This window comes from Canis lupus, chromosome 3, assembly GCF_011100685.1.
Source record: "Canis lupus familiaris isolate Mischka breed German Shepherd chromosome 3, alternate assembly UU_Cfam_GSD_1.0, whole genome shotgun sequence".
NCBI lineage: Eukaryota > Metazoa > Chordata > Mammalia > Carnivora > Canidae > Canis > Canis lupus.
In genome coordinates this window covers 74692713-74710610 of record NC_049224.1, presented here as the reverse complement: position 1 = coordinate 74710610, position 17898 = coordinate 74692713, and the positions used below count along the sequence as shown (strand labels likewise).

General features: G+C 44.6%; 1 protein-coding gene across 8 annotated transcripts in view; it reads left to right on the top strand.

Moving 5' to 3' along the window:
• The window catches only part of TBC1D1 (TBC1 domain family member 1), a 238846-nt gene that overhangs the window by 178854 nt on the left and 42094 nt on the right, over positions 1–17898 (top strand). For 7 of the 8 annotated variants that reach the window (XM_038533498.1, XM_038533496.1, XM_038533495.1 and 4 more), the window contains 2 exons: positions 9338–9523; positions 16214–16375. In XM_038533498.1, coding sequence (XP_038389426.1) covers positions 9338–9523; positions 16214–16375 — 348 coding nt within the window. Of the gene's footprint in view, positions 1–6367; positions 6489–9337; positions 9524–16213; positions 16376–17898 lie in introns of those variants that run through there. The other variant, XM_038533502.1, reaches the window with a different exon arrangement.

Below are 17898 nucleotides of genomic sequence, written 5' to 3'. Positions count from 1 at the left end.
ACACAGGCAGAGGGAGAAGCAGGCACCATGCAGGGAGCCCAACGCGGGACTCGATCCCAGGACTGCAGGATCATGCCCCAGGCCGAAGGCAGGCGCCAAACCGCTGAGCCACACAGGGATCCCCATCGTGGTGTTTTAATTCCTGTATTTCATGCAGAGTGACCTTCCGTCTCTGGCGGTTGTCCTGAGGTTGTGCTTCGGGACTTGGCCCTTGACCATTGCGTCCAGCACTGTCCCGCCCCTACCCCCACGAAGGGATCAGAGTGGGACTGGCCCTCCTGGAGGTCAGTCTTCCATGGTGTTCCTGTGAGTGCTGACCGTGTCCCCCACTGTCCAGACGAGGAGGGAGAGAGCACTGGGGTGTGGGGGGCAGTGGGCATGCAGTGGCTGCTGGTGGGCGTTCCAGTGCCTCCTTGCACACGCATGCTGCTGGCACCACCCGGAGGTCTCTTGTGCTGCCAGTGGTGCTTGTCCACCCTGATGTGTCCCAGGACATGGCCAGAACCACAGTTTGAGATCCAGTGTTCTGGACGTGGCAATAGGAGAGCAAACTGTGACAGGGCTCAGCGTTTTATAGTCCAACAGACCAAATATATGCTCATCTGTAATAGTTTTATTGACTTTAATCAAGAAACAAGAGCCCTGACCTTCAGCCCTCTTGAAAAGTACAGTATTGTTCCCCTTGCAGATGCCAAAACAAATGCAATTTATTTCAAAGGATAATTTTATCTCGTGCATTAAATATAAAAATTCATCTACAGCATTTTCCTGGCTCTTCTCAAGCTTTTATGCAGGCCTTAGTTTTCCTAGGCACCACCTCCCCACCGCTGGGGGGGAACCAAGCTCCGGGTGCCTCTGCTCTCGGTGCAGGTGGGGGTGTGGGCTGACCAGAGCCCCAGGAGCGTCCCCTGCCCACCTTTCCTTCAGTCCTGGGCCCTCTGCCTGGCCGTCTGCCCTGCGCTTCCACCACCACGCCGCCCTCCCTGCAGTTCCTCGGAGCTGACCTCACAACCCCGGAGCAGGTGGATTCAGGGCTTTCAGCTTCCTTGACCCCCAAGTCCTCTTCATAGAGTCTTGGAGACTCCCGACGAATAGTTAATTTAGAAGGGTGTAGGGACAGAGACCTGGAAGAATCAGGTCTTCTGTTCTAGGTTTTTTTTTTTTTTTTTTTTTTTTTTTTTTTTTAAGATTTTATCTATTTATTCATGAGAGACCCACAGAGAGAGGCAGAGACACAGGCAGAGGGAGAAGCAGGCTCCCCGCAGGGAGCCCGATGCGGGACTCGATTCCAGGACCCTGGGATCACACCCTGAGCTGAAGGCAGATGCTCAACCGCTGAGCCACCCAGGCGTCCCCTCTTTCTAGTCTCTGCATAGCTTAATAAAATGTGTGTGCCCAGCTCCTCAGCCCTTACCGTGCCCTCCCCTTGCACCCCACTCCAGCAGAGTTAGGCTCGCTAGCCTGTCTTCATAGCTCCCCCCACCCAGCACTGGTTCACATGGTTTTATACCAGCCCGTCGTTTGACCCACCAAGCTGTGCGTTCCCCGACAGCCCTGGTACCTTCCCAGTGCTGAGGAATGTGTAAGTGCAATACATCTCCCTAAAGGCTGTAAAAACCTCACATCTTTCATGATTCCCAATTCCTTACTCATTAATACATAAGTTAACCGTTCAATGCTTTCTGTAATCTGGACTCAACCACTCCTGTCTCGTTTTCACACACACACACACACACACACACCTCTGCTCATTAGCCGAAATGGGTCATTGGAGGAGTCCTTGAGAGTCGCCTGGGCACCTGGTTTATGCCGCCCCGTTTACTTGAAATGCCTCCCATCATTTCCATCTGTGTGACTTTTCCTTGTCCTTTAGGAAAGATCGCCGCTTCCAAAAACTGCTCCTGATGATGGTGATAAGAGTGGCGGTTGCCATTTTATTGAACACTTGCTATGTGCCAGGCTTGTATTTTCCACACATTTACCTATTTGACCACACACACACACAACTCCACACAGTATAGATACTCTTACGCAGATTTCGCAGACGAGGGAACAGATGTAAAGCGTCAAACCACATGTTTGCGGTTGAGTAGGTTAGTGGTGGAGCTGGGATTTGACCCCGGATGTGTGACCCCCCCACAGCTCATGCTCTTGACCTGATAGACAGGAGAGATTTCATTTTTCTTTGAATTTCTAGAACACTTTCTTTGTATTTCCCAGCGGCCAAGTACTTCTCCCAATCACCCTGTCGAAATTTGAGGGATTATGTCCTACTCATATCTGGATTTCTAGCAGGCATGTGGCAGAGACTTCTTTTTACCAAATGTTTTTTTTTTTTTTTTTTAAATCCCATTTTCTTGGGGCACCTGGGTGGCTCAGTGGCTGAGCATCTGCCTTTGGGTTCGGTTGTGATTCTGGAGTCCTGGTATTGAGTCCCGCATCAGGCTCCCTGCATGGAGCCTGCTTCTCCCTCCCTCCCTCCCTCCCTCCCTCCCTCTCTCTCTCTCTCTCTCTCTCTCTGTCTCTCATGAATAAGTACATAAAATCTTAAAAAAAAAAAAAATCTTGTCCCTCTATCCTCATCTCTTGGTAACAACTGTTTTACTCTCTTTTTTTAAATGCATTTTTAAAAATTTTTAAGTTTTTATTTAAATTCCAGAGTGGTCCATGAATAAATAAATAAAGTATTTAAAATAAATCCCATTTTCCTGTGGCTGGACCATTCTATAATGCAACTGTAGAAAATAACAAGGTTCTTTATTATAATTATTACTATTTTCCATAAAACATCCAAAGAAGTCCCAGTTGGATATAGAGCAGCCCTGGGTAAATGAATCCTTTTGGCGACTGCTCCACGTGTCTCTGCTCTTCCCCGGGCACAGGGCAGAGCCGGGAACACAGACGTCTCTGCGCTCTCGGCAGCTCCGTCCTGTCGTAGGAGAGGTAAAGTTGTTCATGCTCTGTAAATAGTTTGACAGCATTCACAGAGGACTGCCTGTTCCTTCCTGACATCCACACGGCTATTTTACTCTTTTTTTTTTTTTTTTTTTTTAAGAAATTTTCTTCAGCTGTTGGTAACAACAGATGCTGCAGACGCTAATCCCTGTTGTTGACTTTTCTCCAGAGGCTTATTGTTCAGTTTTAATTCTCATTTCCAAAATCTATTGGTGTTGTTAAAACAGAGGTTTCAGAATAACTGGAATCTTAAACATTTCTTCTTCTTTTGACGTGGGACATCAGGATTCTTGAAATGGAGAGAGTTATAAAATGCTTCGAAAGCCAGAGCATCGGGAGAATAAGGGCCTATGCCTTGATGTTTTTTCCCTGGAGCTCCCCTTTCTTACAAGGCACTTAACATGTGACTTGATGCCATGTCTATAAAAGGTGGAGAAACTGCAGTTCCAACCTGATACAAGTTTGTGAAAGTACCAGCCAGGGGTCCTGTGTTCCATACTCGACGGGCAGAAGCCGGACAGCTGGGGGGCTGTGTGCGTGCTCCTTTTTCTCCTGCCCTGTCCCAGCACCAACTGTGTTCATACCAATGATGCAAAGTCATGCTCTTGCCCACACATCTGTGGCAGAGAGAGAGAGAAGAATGTAGCAGCAGCGTTTTAAGAGAACAGTTTGGCAGCTAAAATATTGACACACCAACATAGATCAGATTTACGACCCCGTTGAGAATGTCACAGCAAGGATTTCAGTGGAGGCAGTTGTCTCTCAGGACTCCTGAATTGTGGCTGGCTTTAAAATTCCCAGAACCCATAGAAACCTATGGTTTCTGAAAGGCTCTGTAATTTAAGCTTGCTGCATCCTGTCATTAAAGGACATGTGAGAATAGTAAAGTCTAATCCTAGGCTAACGTGCTCTTGCGGCTGCTGGGTTTTGTGGCCCTGCAGACTTTATAAGTACATTGTCTGTAAGTGCCTGGGGGCTCCACCTTTGGGGTGGTCAGAGGTGAGTATCATTTCCCACACTTTGTACCGAGGGACTGGTACCCCAAAGGTATACATGTTTCCAGAGGTTTCCAAAGAGGGACTGCCAAGCTGGCCTGGGGGTGAAGGAGCCATACCATACTCGTACCCCATCAGCCTCTGTGCAGCAGCCTCTCAGCAAGAGCATAGGTTGGGGAAGGAAACCAGATCCTCAGGGTTACTCTGAAGAATGTTAGAAACACCTAAGGAGCCTCTCTTAGACCACGTAGCACCTCACATCCCAGGCACATATAAGGGATTCTGTATAAATACCGGTGTGAATGGCTTAGGAATTATCCAAGTTAATGCACATATTTGTTATTTAGAATAAGGTTCTCAGCTGGCAGCTGACCAACATCTTCATATCATCCTCACCCTGACCCTGTCCCTCCACTCGACCCCCTGCATGTTGAGTTCACATCTCACCAGACTGTACCCCAAGCACAAGTGTGCGTGTCCCTGTGAAAGAGGACTAGTAGAAAGCTGTGCCCTGGGACAAATCTGGATCTTTTAGCACTGACAAGGAAACAGCCCACTTGGATTTATTTAGCCAGGCCACATTTAGAACAAACCAATATTTGTCCCCCTTTCATAAATTACTAAGCAATTTTGCAACTAGGCTACTCTTAATATGAACAAAGGATAATGTATTTAAAAGTTGTTCATTATAAACTGGAACAATGATAATTGTTATCACATAACATGAATTTGGGTGAAGGGGATGTATTTTTCCCCCTACCAGAGTTTGGGAGAAAAATAAGTAATGGATTTTTAAAATTCTAAGTGGGGTTCTCGCTGGGGTGATTTTTGTCCTCTCCCTCCTCCTCAGGGGGCAGTTAGCAACATCAAGGCATTTTTGGTAGTCACTACTGGAGTGGGTACTGTCCTCTGGCAGGTGGTGCCTAGGGAACCCTAAATACTCTCAAATGCACAGAACAGTCCCCCACGACAAAGAATTACCCAGCCTAAAATGTCAGTAGTGCTGAGAAGTTGAGAAAACCCTGCTGTCAACTGTTAGGTTTATTTGGTGACCTTTACAGCAGATTAGCTTTTATTTCGTGAATTCAGAGGTGAAGTTAACACTAGTACTTGTGATCCTTCTTTGTGTTCCGCACTTGGCCTTGGCACCCTGGCCAAGGTCGGGACAAGCTCTGGCCATGTGTGAACGCCTCGACTCCGGTAGCCGACAAGAGTGCCTGCACAGTATTCTCGTGGCAGCAGTGAAGGGGAATGAAGAGGTGACTTGCTGAGTACAGAGGGTTGCACGAGGGAATGAAGAGTAGAGCTGCAGTGTAGAGCCCCAGAATGTGCCCTGAGGACCAGCAGCGGCAGCAACCCCAGAGATCTTGCTAGAAATGCAGATGCTCAGGCTCTGCAAAGACCTACTGAATCAAAATCTGGATTTTAGCAAGATCCCTACGTGATGCTTGCACATCTAGGAGTTAGAGAAGCACTGGGTAAGCATTTTGTACTTCGTGTGGTGGCCCGGACTCTTCCTAGCTCTGACCTTGATCAGGTTACAAAACCTCAGGGCACCTTAGTTGTTTTGGCTATAAAATGAGGATGACAGTGTCACCTGTTTCATGGGGGTGGTCATGAGCATCAGACAAGCTGATTTGTGTCAAGGCCTCACAGTAAATGCTTAACAAACTGAGCTGCAATCAATAATAAAAAGTAGGGGCAGCCCCGGTGGCTCAGCAGTTTAGCGCCGCCTTCGGCCCAGGGTGTGATCCTGGAGACCCGGGATTGAGTCCCGCGTCGGCTCCCTGCATGGAGCCTGCTTCTCCCTCTGCCTGTGCCTCTCTCTCTGTGTATGTGTGTGTCTTTCATGACTAAATAAATCTTTAAAAAAAATTAAAAAAAAAAATAAAAAGTAGGCATAAGTAGAGAACGTTAGGGAGGCAACACATGTCATCATCACCAACAAAGCCTGTACTTCTTGCTGATCTAATTCTTCTGAATAAGAAAATAGCAAACACTGGAGCGTCCTCAGACTCTGGTTTTTGTCAGAAACCCAAGTGGCAGAGAGTAATGGATCTGGGGACCAAGCAGCCTCAACTCCCAGATGCGTTCCATCAGCCCAGCCTGGGTTACCCTTGCTCTGTTCATTACGTTGCAGGATTTGAAAGTAACATAGAGGGAATTTTCAAGACACGCCAGAGAAGAGAGGGCGGTGGTGAAGAGGAGGGATGAGGTTGGAGACAGGAGGCGAGGTGACATGAGCCCTTGACTGATGAGCAGGGCTTTACGGTGAGGAAGAATGTCCAGACTGCACCTTGTGCCCTGTCACCGGGGTGGGTCCCTGGCTGTCTCCTGCGCGCACCTGCCCAAGGTGAGGCGGTCTCCCCTCGATCGCTTTTGGGAAACGAGACCCTTGCCAGCCAGTGGGGATGTAAATCCTTCAGCGTGAGATGAAGCAGAACTTGAATCACCACCGCAGTGTCCAGCAGAGTTTCAGCAGCCAGGATGGTAAAAGAGAAAAGGGAAGAGCTCAGACGGAAGACTTCAGACTGCAGAGTAAGATTGAATAAGAATACTGACTAACATGCCTTCTGAAAGAAGGATCAACTTTAGCTATAGCGTATTCAGGACCAACTAATGCTAAGTACACAAGTTTGGGGAGATTGGTTTGTCTTCTGAGTGTTTTGCAGAACATCTTGCAGTCTTTGATTTAAATTGGAACAGATTTGCATTACTTTTCCTCAGTTGATTATAAAAATGACGTTTTTATTGTCGCGAATTTTGAAAATACAGAGAACAGCAGGCACACCCAAACCAGGCACCCATCTGTCTCTCTCTTCAGCAGTATCTGCCAAGCACCTGCTGGGTGGCTGGGGCTGTGCTGGGTGCCAGGTAAACCCTCACTAACAAGGTGGCCTGTCTTGCCTCAGAGCTTACAATTGAGAGGCTAAATTTTTTTAAAAAAATATTTTATTTATTCATGAGAGACACACACACAGAGAGGCAGAGACACAGGCAGAGGGAGAAGCAGGATCCATACAGGGAGCCCGACGTGTGACTCGATCCCGGGACTCCAGGATCAGGGCTGAAGGCAGGCACTAAACTGCTGAGCCACCCAGCTGTCCCTGAGAGGCTAAATTTTGGTGTGTTTCTTTCCAGTATTTTTTTTTTCTGTGCTGTTAAAGACTATGTAATAACGAACAATAAGAGCTAATGTTTGCTGTATATTTACTGTGTGTTCGACTCTGTTTCAGGTACTTTGTATGATGCGTATTAATCCATGTAACACTTATTTAAAAAAAAAGATTTATTTTAGAGAGAAGGCATACAAGCAGGGGGAGGGAAAGGGACAAACAGACTCTGCTGAGCGCAGAGCCCACTCTCTCTACCAACTGGGGCCCACCCTCTCTACCATGGGATCGTGACTTGAGCTGAGATTGAGAGTGGACGCTTAACTTACCGAGCCACCTTGTAACACTTCTGTGAGGGAGGTCCTGTTATTCCTGCTTGACAGATGAGAAACTGAGGCATTAAAGGGCTAAGCAACTTGTCGAATCACAAAACCAAAAAATGCAGAGTCTTGATTAAAACCCAGGCAGCCTGGCTCCAGAGGCTGACTTTACTTACCGAATGGTCCTGCTTCTCATAATCATTTTAAGATTGACATCATCCAATACAGACAACTGTGATTCCTGCTTTTATACCGACCATTACACACGAGTATTCTCCAAAAGGAAGAATTTTAATTTATTCATTCATTTAATAGGATCATAATAAACTGACATAGATAGAAATGTGATAAGCATTTAAATACTTACAGAGACAACAAAGCATTCTTAATTCTCATCATAATTTTTTTTAATCTAGTAACTTTTAATAGGAGTTAAAATGGACAAGTCACTTTAGGAAATGAAATGTTTGGTACCTTGTGTTTGATTTCATAGATTTTGTAGCAGAAAATCAAACCCACCTTTAGATAATAAGGAGTCAACGCTGAAACTGTTCTGTTCTGGAAATTAATTATAACGTGGAATTTTGTTGGAACTGTACACTGGAAGAGATTGTATGTTGTGTTCTGGGTGGTTGTATGATTCAGGTTGTCTGTGAAGGGCTTTTCACAGAGCGTGTTAGGACTGTGATTTTTATTTAGGTTCAGTTTAGAGAGAAGTTTCCAAGAATACATTGCCTTAAGTGAGGCCCACTCATATAGGAACTTCTGCTGTTCGTAGCTAGCTTCAGAGTAAGCAGGTGGGATGTTCTTTCTGCATGTCTGTGCGGTATTTGTGAGAACAGCACTGTGTACTAGCAACGTGGGGTCTGCAGTTAAGATACAAGTTCATAAAACGTAAAGAGATTTCAACTAATAAACAGGAATCTGAAAATTGATGACATAGGAAACATTTGAATTACAGGGATGTCTAGCAGAAAGCATGGACTTCCAGTTAGAGAGACATTAGTTGGGATCCCAGCACACCTGCTTGTTCACTGTCTGACCCTGGGCAACTTACTCTGCTTCTCTGAGCCTTTGTTTTCTCTTCAGGCTAATCCCTGTCTTCTGGCATTGTCATCAGGATTAAATGAGTCTGTCTATAGAAAACACCTGGCATGGTGCCCAGCACTTGGTAGAGGACCCTTTAATGGTCACTGTTATTATTGGCTATTAAATACGCTTTAATCTTCTTCCAGAATACCTAGTCTTATAGCTTAGTGGTTAATAATGCACGTGGAAGCCAGCCTTCATGGGCCCCTACCCTTCCTAGCTGTGTAACATTGGGCAGGTGTCAAATGTACTTAGGTGTGCTTTTCTTTAAAACTGAATAGTTATAGTAGCTACATCTTAGAGTGGTTGAATGTTAAATAAACTAGTATCCATAGAGCCCTCAGAACAAGCTGGTACAGAGTGAGCACTCTGAATGTTTGCCATTACCAATAATACAATCATCAGCTCAGAAGAAAATAGAAATATTGCACCTTTAAAAGTAGATATCTTTGAGCATTTCCTCAGCTCTTACAGCTTTTGCTTGCTATTTGATGTATAATTTGAGGATTGTGGCTCAATTGATTTCAATGCATATTAAAACTTGAATTTTAAATCTGGTGATATCATTTCATAGTATCTGAACGGACAGAAATCTTCTGATTTGACACTATGTTTAAATTTGTATTGAAAGGGACGCCTGGATGGCTCAGTGGTTGAGCATCTGTCTTTGGCTCAGGGCGTGATCCCGGGGTCCTGGGGTTGAGTCCCACATCGGGCTCCCTGCATGGAGCCTGGTTCTCCCTCTGCCTGTGTCTCTGCCTCTCTCTGTGTTTCTTGTGAATAAATAAATAAAATCTTTTTTTAAAAAATTAATTTGTACTGAAAAAAAAAATGACCGTTCTGAAATGTCCTTTTCCATCCCCAGATTATTCGGAACTGGGGGAGCATCCGCCACGATCTCCTTTAGAACCAGTTTGTGAGGATGGACCCTCTGGCCCTGTCCCAGAAGAAAAGAAAAGGACATCTCGAGAGCTTCGAGAGTTATGGCAAAAGGCTATTCTGCAACAGATTCTACTCCTCAGAATGGAGAAGGAAAATCAGAAGCTAAAAGGTTGGTTTGCCATTCTCTTAGAATGAACAGGCCTGATAACTTTTCTTCCTGATAACTTTTCTTGGCTCTGAAGCGAATCACATCAGACTACAAGTATGCTGTCTTTAAAAAGAAGGAAAAAAAAAAAAAAGCAAGCTTCTCTCTCTCTTTCTCTCTCTCTCTCTCTCTCTCATATATATATCTGTTAACTTTCTCAAAGTCAAGTTAACACTTTTCACTTTCTGAAGAGTTAATGATAATCTCACCATCCATTTGAAATTACTCCTGTATGGTCATTTTAGCATACTGTCTAGAACTTCAAAGAGGCAACCTTCAGATGTAAGCTTCATCCCTCAAAAGAGTGTTTTTTGTTTTGTGTTTTCTCTCCTTTCCCCCCCTACTTTGCCGTCAGCCACGGTCTGTGCTTGGCTGGTGAGGTGTGAGCTAATCCTACACAAGTCATTTAAGTTTGTAACCTGTATGTGCATTTTTATTGGGTTGCAGGTAATCTGAAGAGGATTAAGCTTTTTTTTTTTTTTTTAAGATTTTATTTATTTATGCATGAGAGACAGAGAGAGGCAGAGACCTAGACAGAGAAGCAGGCTCCCTGCAAGAAGCCTGATGCGGGACTTGAGCCCCGATTCTGGAATCACACCGTGAGCCGATGGCAGATGCTCAACCACTGAGCCACCCAGGTGTCCCTGAAGAGGATTAAGCTTTAGTGTTAGCTGAGTTTTACCTGAACCATTACCAACCTTTCCTATAGGAAAGGAGTTTAGACTCCTACAGACTCGTTTAGGAAAGGAGTTTAGACTCCTATAGACTCGTTTAATGCTCCTGACAGAAGGCAGGTGTTAGCCTGAAGAAGAAACTGAGGCTCAGACCAGCCACATTCTTGCCGGGGGTTATGTCAGTATGAAAATAAGACATGAACTTTGAAAGTTTAGATTTTGTTCATTTCCTGTTTCTGTACTGTTGCTTTAACCAAAAAAAAAAAAAAAAAAATATATATATATATATATATATTATTTTCATAGTAGCTAAGAAGCTAAGTGGGCGGTATAATGGAAAGAACATGGGTCTTGGAGTATAGAGAGCTGGCTGGATATAAAATAATGGCCATTCTGATCAGGAAGTCTGAACGTGCTTGTTCAGAGGGAGGCTGTGCAGAGTGTGTCACCATGGCCCAAAGCAGTTTTGCAATTAGGCTACATTTCACTGAACTTACTTCTCAACTGTGGATCTCCCACCTTTTATCTTGATATCTGTATAGAGGTGAAGGGTATTAAGACACCAAATCTGATGAATAAGGTTCATAGTCCAAAAAAGTATGTCATCTTTGACCAAAAACATGAAGTCAGATACAAAGTAATAAGACTTTTTAAAAAAGATTTTATTTATTTATATATGAGAGACCAGAGAGAGAGAGAGGCAGAGACACAGGCAGAGGGAGAAGGAAGCTCCATGCAGGGATCCTGGGTCTCCAGGATCACGCCCTGGGCTGAAGGCGGCGCTAAACCGCTGAGCCACCTGGGCTGCCCAGTAAGACCTTTTTTTTTTTTTTTTTTTTTTTTTTAAGATTTTATTTATTTATTCATAGAGACACAGAGAGAGAGAGAGAGAGAGAGAGAGAGAGAGGCAGAGGGAGAAGCAGGCTCCATGCAGGGAGCCCGATGTGGGACTTGATCCTGGGTCTCCAGGATCACACCTCAGGCTGCAGGAGGCGCTAAACCGCTGCACCACGGGGGCTGCCCCCCTTTTGATATGAAAGTGGTTTAGTGGTTGGAATGGGCTACTTATGGATACAGTGGGCTCTCCTTTGTACCTGGTACTGAGGCTGGGCAACGGCTCATCCCCTGAAGTGGCCGTGGAAGGGGTGCCACAGTGGGGGGACTTTACCGCAGCGATGGCTGTTTTCTCCAACTCTGTTTTTCTACCATTTTCTTGTGTGTTCTTGAAGGCAATTCCAAAAGCAGATGTCTAAATAAATCTTTAAAAAAATAAATAAAAGCAGATGTCTACAAGAGCTCTGACTGTGACGGCATCATTGAGTGTGCCATCAGCTGAATGACCGCTCTGGACTGCAGCACTCACATTTGTGTGTCTATTGGTTGGGATTTTTGTTGAAAAGCACAGAGGCAGTTATCTTCATCATGTAGATCATAAATCCTAATACTTATCCTGACTAACCTTCTTGGAAATGACAGCAATGGAAAATCGGAGTGTAGCTGTAAAATAGGAATGGCGCTGGCTTCTTGGGATGTTGGGAGGAATCTTGACTGCAGTTGATGAGACAAGATCAGTTTGCCGCGGAAGCACATCCCCTGTAAAGCTGCGTACATGATAACTAGGCAAACCAGGATGAACAGGGAAGAGCTTCGTAAGGTTACCTGGAACACCCTGCCAGGTGTCACGTTCAGTTCACTGGTGCTTGCCCCCACTTTCTCGCTGTTTCCTCATTCCACCTGGCAGTGGTCAGTCTTGTGTGGTCTTTCATTCTTGCTGTCTGAATTCATTTCTCTTCTTAGCTCTGTAAAGTTCAGCATGTTTACCTTTGTGGTGAAAGCATAATAAATTTCCTTAATAGAGTTTAGGAAGCATGGTTTCAGTGCATGCAGTACCTTTGTTGCTGAGAAGCTTAATCATCAAAAGAGCCTGACCACGAATTGCCTAGAAAACATTTAGTAAGCTTTGTTGGGGTGGGATGGGGGCAGAACTTTCTCATTAAATCCAGAAGCAAGGGGTACCTGGGTGACTGGGTCAGTTGAGCATCTGACTTTTGGTTTTGGCTCAGGTAGTTGATCTCGGGGTTTGGGCTCGAGCCCCGTGTCCAGCTCCACTGTTGGCACGGAGTCTGCTTGGAACTCTCTCTCCCTCTCCCTCCCTTGCTTACTTACACTTGCTTGCTGTCTCTCAGATAAATAAATAAATCTTTAAATAAATAAACACAGAAGTCAGATTTGACAAGAACCAAACAGGAGTATACTGTGTACTCGAGAGAGTCATTCTATTGCATCTTTTTTTTTTTTTTTTGGTTGCTTTCTATTTTTTTTAAAGATTTAAAAAAATTTTTTAAGGTTTTATTTTATTTGAGAGAAAGAGCACGAGTAGTGGGGAGAGCCAGAGGAAGGTGAAGAAGCAGACTTCCCCTGAGTGGGGAGCATGATGTGGGATTTGACTTCACGACCCAGAGATCATGAACTGAGCTGAGACCAAGAGTCGAACTCTTAACTGACTGCACTACCCAGGTGCCACTTTTAGTGGCTTTTTTAAGGAAAAGTTAAAGTGTAGCTGGAAGTGGCTGAAGTTGATCAGATGTTAAAGCTGGATTGCTTGCTGTTTGGGAAAGAAATTAGAACATGTATGAGGAGGATCTTCTATGCTTAAGCCTATGTCCTGGCTTTTGAATATGTGGATTAAGTATATCTGTTACTATTCCAGAACCATGGCATCTGAGAAAGAACCAAACCACAACATCTAAATCCACCTCACTCCGCAGTAGGCAGTTGGAAGCTGACTTGTTTTCCCCAGAGTTAAACTGCTAACTTTCTGTGGTGCTGGGACTAAAACACATTACCTGTCTCCCAAGCCAGCAGTCTCCACCGTGCCCCCATGCAGGGCCATTTTCCCCCATTATAAACGAAGATGCAGGCAGCCTAATGCAGGACAGGATGCCGTTCAGTACAGCCATGGTTTGGGGTTAGCATATTATCGCTTGTTGAACTGACTCGTAAAATTCAGAATTTCATGCTTTAAATTAAAGTGTTACACTGTATCTGCATAATGTTACAACACATTGAATTTTGAAGTTTAATTGAATTGTAATGAAAGATATTTTTTAAAGGTTCTTTTTTCCTGGTTAAGCAGATACAATAAAAAAAATAAAGAATGAGTGTGGTTTTTCTAAAATCTCTACAAGTTTGGAGGTCATTTCATCATTGATGTTTCCAGCCTCTCAGCCTTTCCTGACTGAGTTTTTAAGAGATGGTGGGAGTTTGACAAACATTTCATCTGTGAAAGCAGTCGCTAGTGGTGTGGGATTGGGGATGGGCAGCTGCAGCCCCCCAGTGTAATGGGCATAAATCAGACCTGAACATTGTTGGTCCAAAGTCCAAGTTAGCTCATACGTCCATGGTAAATGGTAATACATATTTTAGATGATTCTTGTGCAAAGTTACATTTGATCTCATGTAGTCCTGGTTGCCCTAAGCCCAGAAATGCACAATCATGGGTTTGTAGACCCTCATTTAATATTTTAAACAGTTTGGTCGTATATCTGAAGGCCTTGGCTGGGAGCCTTGATATTTGTTGCAAGCATGCACCAACTGTCTGGCTTGATAAGGCATTTTGGAGGCTCTGAATTTTAGGCAGCAGTGTTCAGATCCTCAAACAGCAGGATGGTGCTTGGGCCAACAGTGAAATACACAGATTAAGCCTTTTCAGTGGAATCTTCTGGCTGGATGTTACTGCTCTGTTGACTTCAGAGCAGGTTCCTCACGTTGCTTCTTGGGCTCCTTCGTGCAGCCACACAGGCTCACAGCAGATCTCAGTGCCAGGGAAATGTCCGCTGGCACCAAGAGCCTAGTGCTACTTGAAGTCACTGTCCCCAGCAAAGCTAGTCCTGAACCCAACTTGCCACAAGGATTCTTTAGTGGGACCTTAAAAAGTGTTATTCAAAGCAAGAAGGAAAAGAATGAAGATGACAGTTGAGAAATCACAAGGGCCAGAGTCCCTTGACAACCCACCAGCTGGCAAATAACGTTGGGCAAGCCCTGTACTCGCTCTGAACTTTAGTTTCTGGGTCCATGAAATGAGACGCTGGACAAGGGGTCCCTGCAGTCGTGTGCAGCACCATCTTTTGACACATTTGTACTTGAAGGTGGTAAATGGGGTCAGTTAAGTACATAATCCACGTGTCAGATGAATAAGGGCTTACCGTCGGGAGCGCTAAGCAGATGAACTGAGTTACTAGCCTTTGCTCAGTTTCTAACATGGAAAAAGGAAATCTTTTATTTCGTGTTAGCAGCACTTTGTAAAGCAGTGTTTCATACTTTTCCTTACTTGACTTTATATTTTTGATAATTTGTGAGTGCTGAGGAGTAGACATTTTGTAGATGCTCAGCATATTTCATCTCCTTTAATCCTCACCAGATCCATTCAATGAGGTAGCTGTAATTCCCATTTTAAAAATAATAAGCACTGGGGTGCGAAGTGTAGTGATAAAACTGGTGGTGTTGGGGGGGCGACGTTTCGGATCCTGCCTCCAGCGCTTCCTGCTTCTGTGGCCCTGGGCAAACTCTGAGCCTGCTCAGCTTCCTCTCCTCCTGAATAAAGTGAGGGCAGGCATGGGGAGCGTGCAGGTCTTTTCAGGGGGTCAGGAGAGGACTCTTGAGATGTTTGCATTGACTGATCTGTGTCTCTCGGACTAAGAATGGCTTTGTGCCAGGAAACTTAACAGCTTAGATGAACTGGACAAACTTCTTGAAAAGTGTGATTTACCAAAACTGAAATGAGAAGAAAAAGATCTGAAAGACTCTGTATCTGTTAAAGAGATCATATTGGTATTGAAAATCTTTCACTTGAAAAACCCCAGGCCTAGAAAGCTCCACTGGATTCTGTTGGACATTTAAGGCCCCTGATAGATACATACCTGGTCCCAGAAAAACTATATAATTAATAACAGCCAGCTCTGCAGTGCACTGGAAAAGGACCAGGGCCCTGCGCCCCTCCACCTCCTGCTCAGTGACCTTGGAGGAGCTACCCGGCCTCTGCGCCTTGGGTTTTCTCATCCAGAACCCTGCCTCAGAGTCATTAGCAGGAAAGTTTGCTAAATATAAAGTACTTAGGACATGGTATTTGTTTATTATTATCATAAATATGATAGTTGATCAGTTCTGCAGAGGCCTAGGTGTATTGGCTTATACTTAACTATTCATCACCTGCTGTCCTAATAAACTCATAGTCAAGATCTGAGACGTGAAGTGGAATGGATTTGGGGGTTGGTGACATTACTCCTAGGTCGAAATAGGATATGGTGGTTTTAGATGGGAGTGAAGTTGTCCCATTTAATCCTGAGAATTGTCAAGTTAAACTTTTCCTTGATTGACCCCCCTCCCCTTCTCCTACCCCATTTTGGTAATTAGGTACAATTCTGAATGCAGTTAAAACTGAATGAGGTTGGTGGGGAATAATAAGTACCTTCATATATTTGGGGCGATATCCTAAAAAAAGGGCAGATTTATTCTGTTGAGCTGCAGGAAGCAGAAACATGACTAAAGCAGAAGCTACCTAAGGAGGTTTGGCTCTAAACAAGGGGGAACTGTCCTTGGAGAATTGCTCCTGGTTCAGATAAATAAATTGTGTTGGTCTCTGACCATGCCAGGCACCAGGAATTTTAAAACATAGCTCCTGTCCTTGAGATATTTGTGGTTTAATAGGATAGCTGTGGAGATTGCTAGAACTGGATAGGTATGGGATATATTTTACTAGTAGCGCCAACAGAACTCATTGGGGGTGATGGAGCAAGAGAAATCTGGGATACCTCCTAGGTGTGTTTAGCTTTTTCCCAGGTAAGGAAGATGGGGTGGGGCAGGAGCAGTGACTCTAATGTGGACCTGGTGAGCTGGCTCTAATGGCTCCACATCTCAGCAGTGATGGTAAGGAGGCAGCCATGGTATCCTTTCTAATATGTGCCTAAATGATCTCTTCCAGCCTCTGAAAATGATCTGCTGAACAAGCGCTTAAAGCTTGATTATGAAGAAATCACTCCTTGTCTTAAAGAAGTAACCACAGTGTGGGAGAAGATGCTTAGCACTCCAGGAAGATCAAAAATTAAGTTTGACATGGAAAAAATGCATTCAGCTGTTGGGCAAGGTAAGCTTTAAGGGGGAGTCCGTCCAGCCATCCTTACCTCCCATTGGTGATTGGGGAAAAGTATGGGATAAAAAGATGTTAAAGTCCAACTTGGTGGCCATTTCTCTCCTCGTTACCATGTCTGTCCCTGATCCGTTTCCAGATTTCTTACTTGATGTGAGTGTCGTCACCTTTCAGGGTCCCTCTTAATTATTTTTTTTAAAAAAGATTTATTTATTTATTTATTCATGAGAGAGAGAGAGAGACAGAGAGAGAGAGAGGCAGAGACACAGGAGGAGGGAGAAGCAGGATCCATGCCAGGAGCCCGACGTGGGACTCGATCCTGGGACTCCAGGATTGCTCCCTGGGCCAAAGGCAGGTGCTAAACCGCTGAGCCACCCAGGGATCCCCTCCCTCATAATTAATTAAAATGTCCAGAAGCCCAGATAACAGGAAGCAGATAGGAATACGGCGCTTAGTTGCCTATAAACTGGGTAATGGTGACGCACTCTGAGTTAAACGGTAAGGTGAAAACGAATCGTACAGCTCCCCTCCGAGCACTGTCAGGAGACAACACGGGGTTTTGCGTGAAGACTTCAGACAGGTAGTCCCAGGTTTAGACCCCAGCTGTAACTGATTTACTTTGTGATCTTAGGCAAGCAGCTTCACCTCTCTGAGCCCCACTTTCCCTGTAGGTAAGATGTGGGTGATGACAGCGATGGCTGTGAGCAGTAAATAAGCTGGTACCTGGAAGCACACTGCACGTGCCTGCTGTCCTGGAAGGCCCGGGTGGGTGGGCAGTGTTTGCTTGACTGTGTGCCAGTCCGCACCGCTGCTGGCGTAAGTATAGAACTTGAGATTAAGCATTTAGAAACTTGCAGCGATTTGATAAGAATGATCCTTTAAAAAAAAAAAGTGGACTTATATTTTGTCAGTCTTTCTTTTCCTGTTTCATTTTTATATGAATTCACTTTTAGTGTATTTTGTAAAAAAGTATCAGCAGTGGATTGGAGCACTCTATATATATTTATTAAAGATTTTTATTCATTTATTTGAGAGCAAGAGGAGAGAGAAAACAAACAGGAGGAGGGGCAGAGGGAAAAGCAGGCTCCCTCCTGAGCATGAAGCCTGCTGCAGGGCTTGATCCCAGGACCCCAGGGTCATGACCTGAGCCAAAAGCAGACACTTAACCAACTGAGCCACCCAGACACCCCTATTTGGAACATTTTAAAAGAAAACAAAAACTGGTTCTTCACAGCTAGTTTGAATAGCTCTATTTTACATTCTAACTTTGGTCGATTATTAGTGTTTTGTTTTATTTTTTAAGATTTTATTTATTTATTCATGAGAGATAGAAAGAGGCAGAGACACAGGCAGAGGGAGAAGCAGGCTCCATGTAGGGAGCCTGATGCAGGACTCGATCCCAGAACTCCAGGATCACGCCCTGAGCCAAAGGCAGACGCTCAACTGCTGAGCCACCCAGGTGTCCCTGTGATTGTTAGTGTTTAAGTAAAACAACTGTTTCTTTTAAATAAATGTTTATT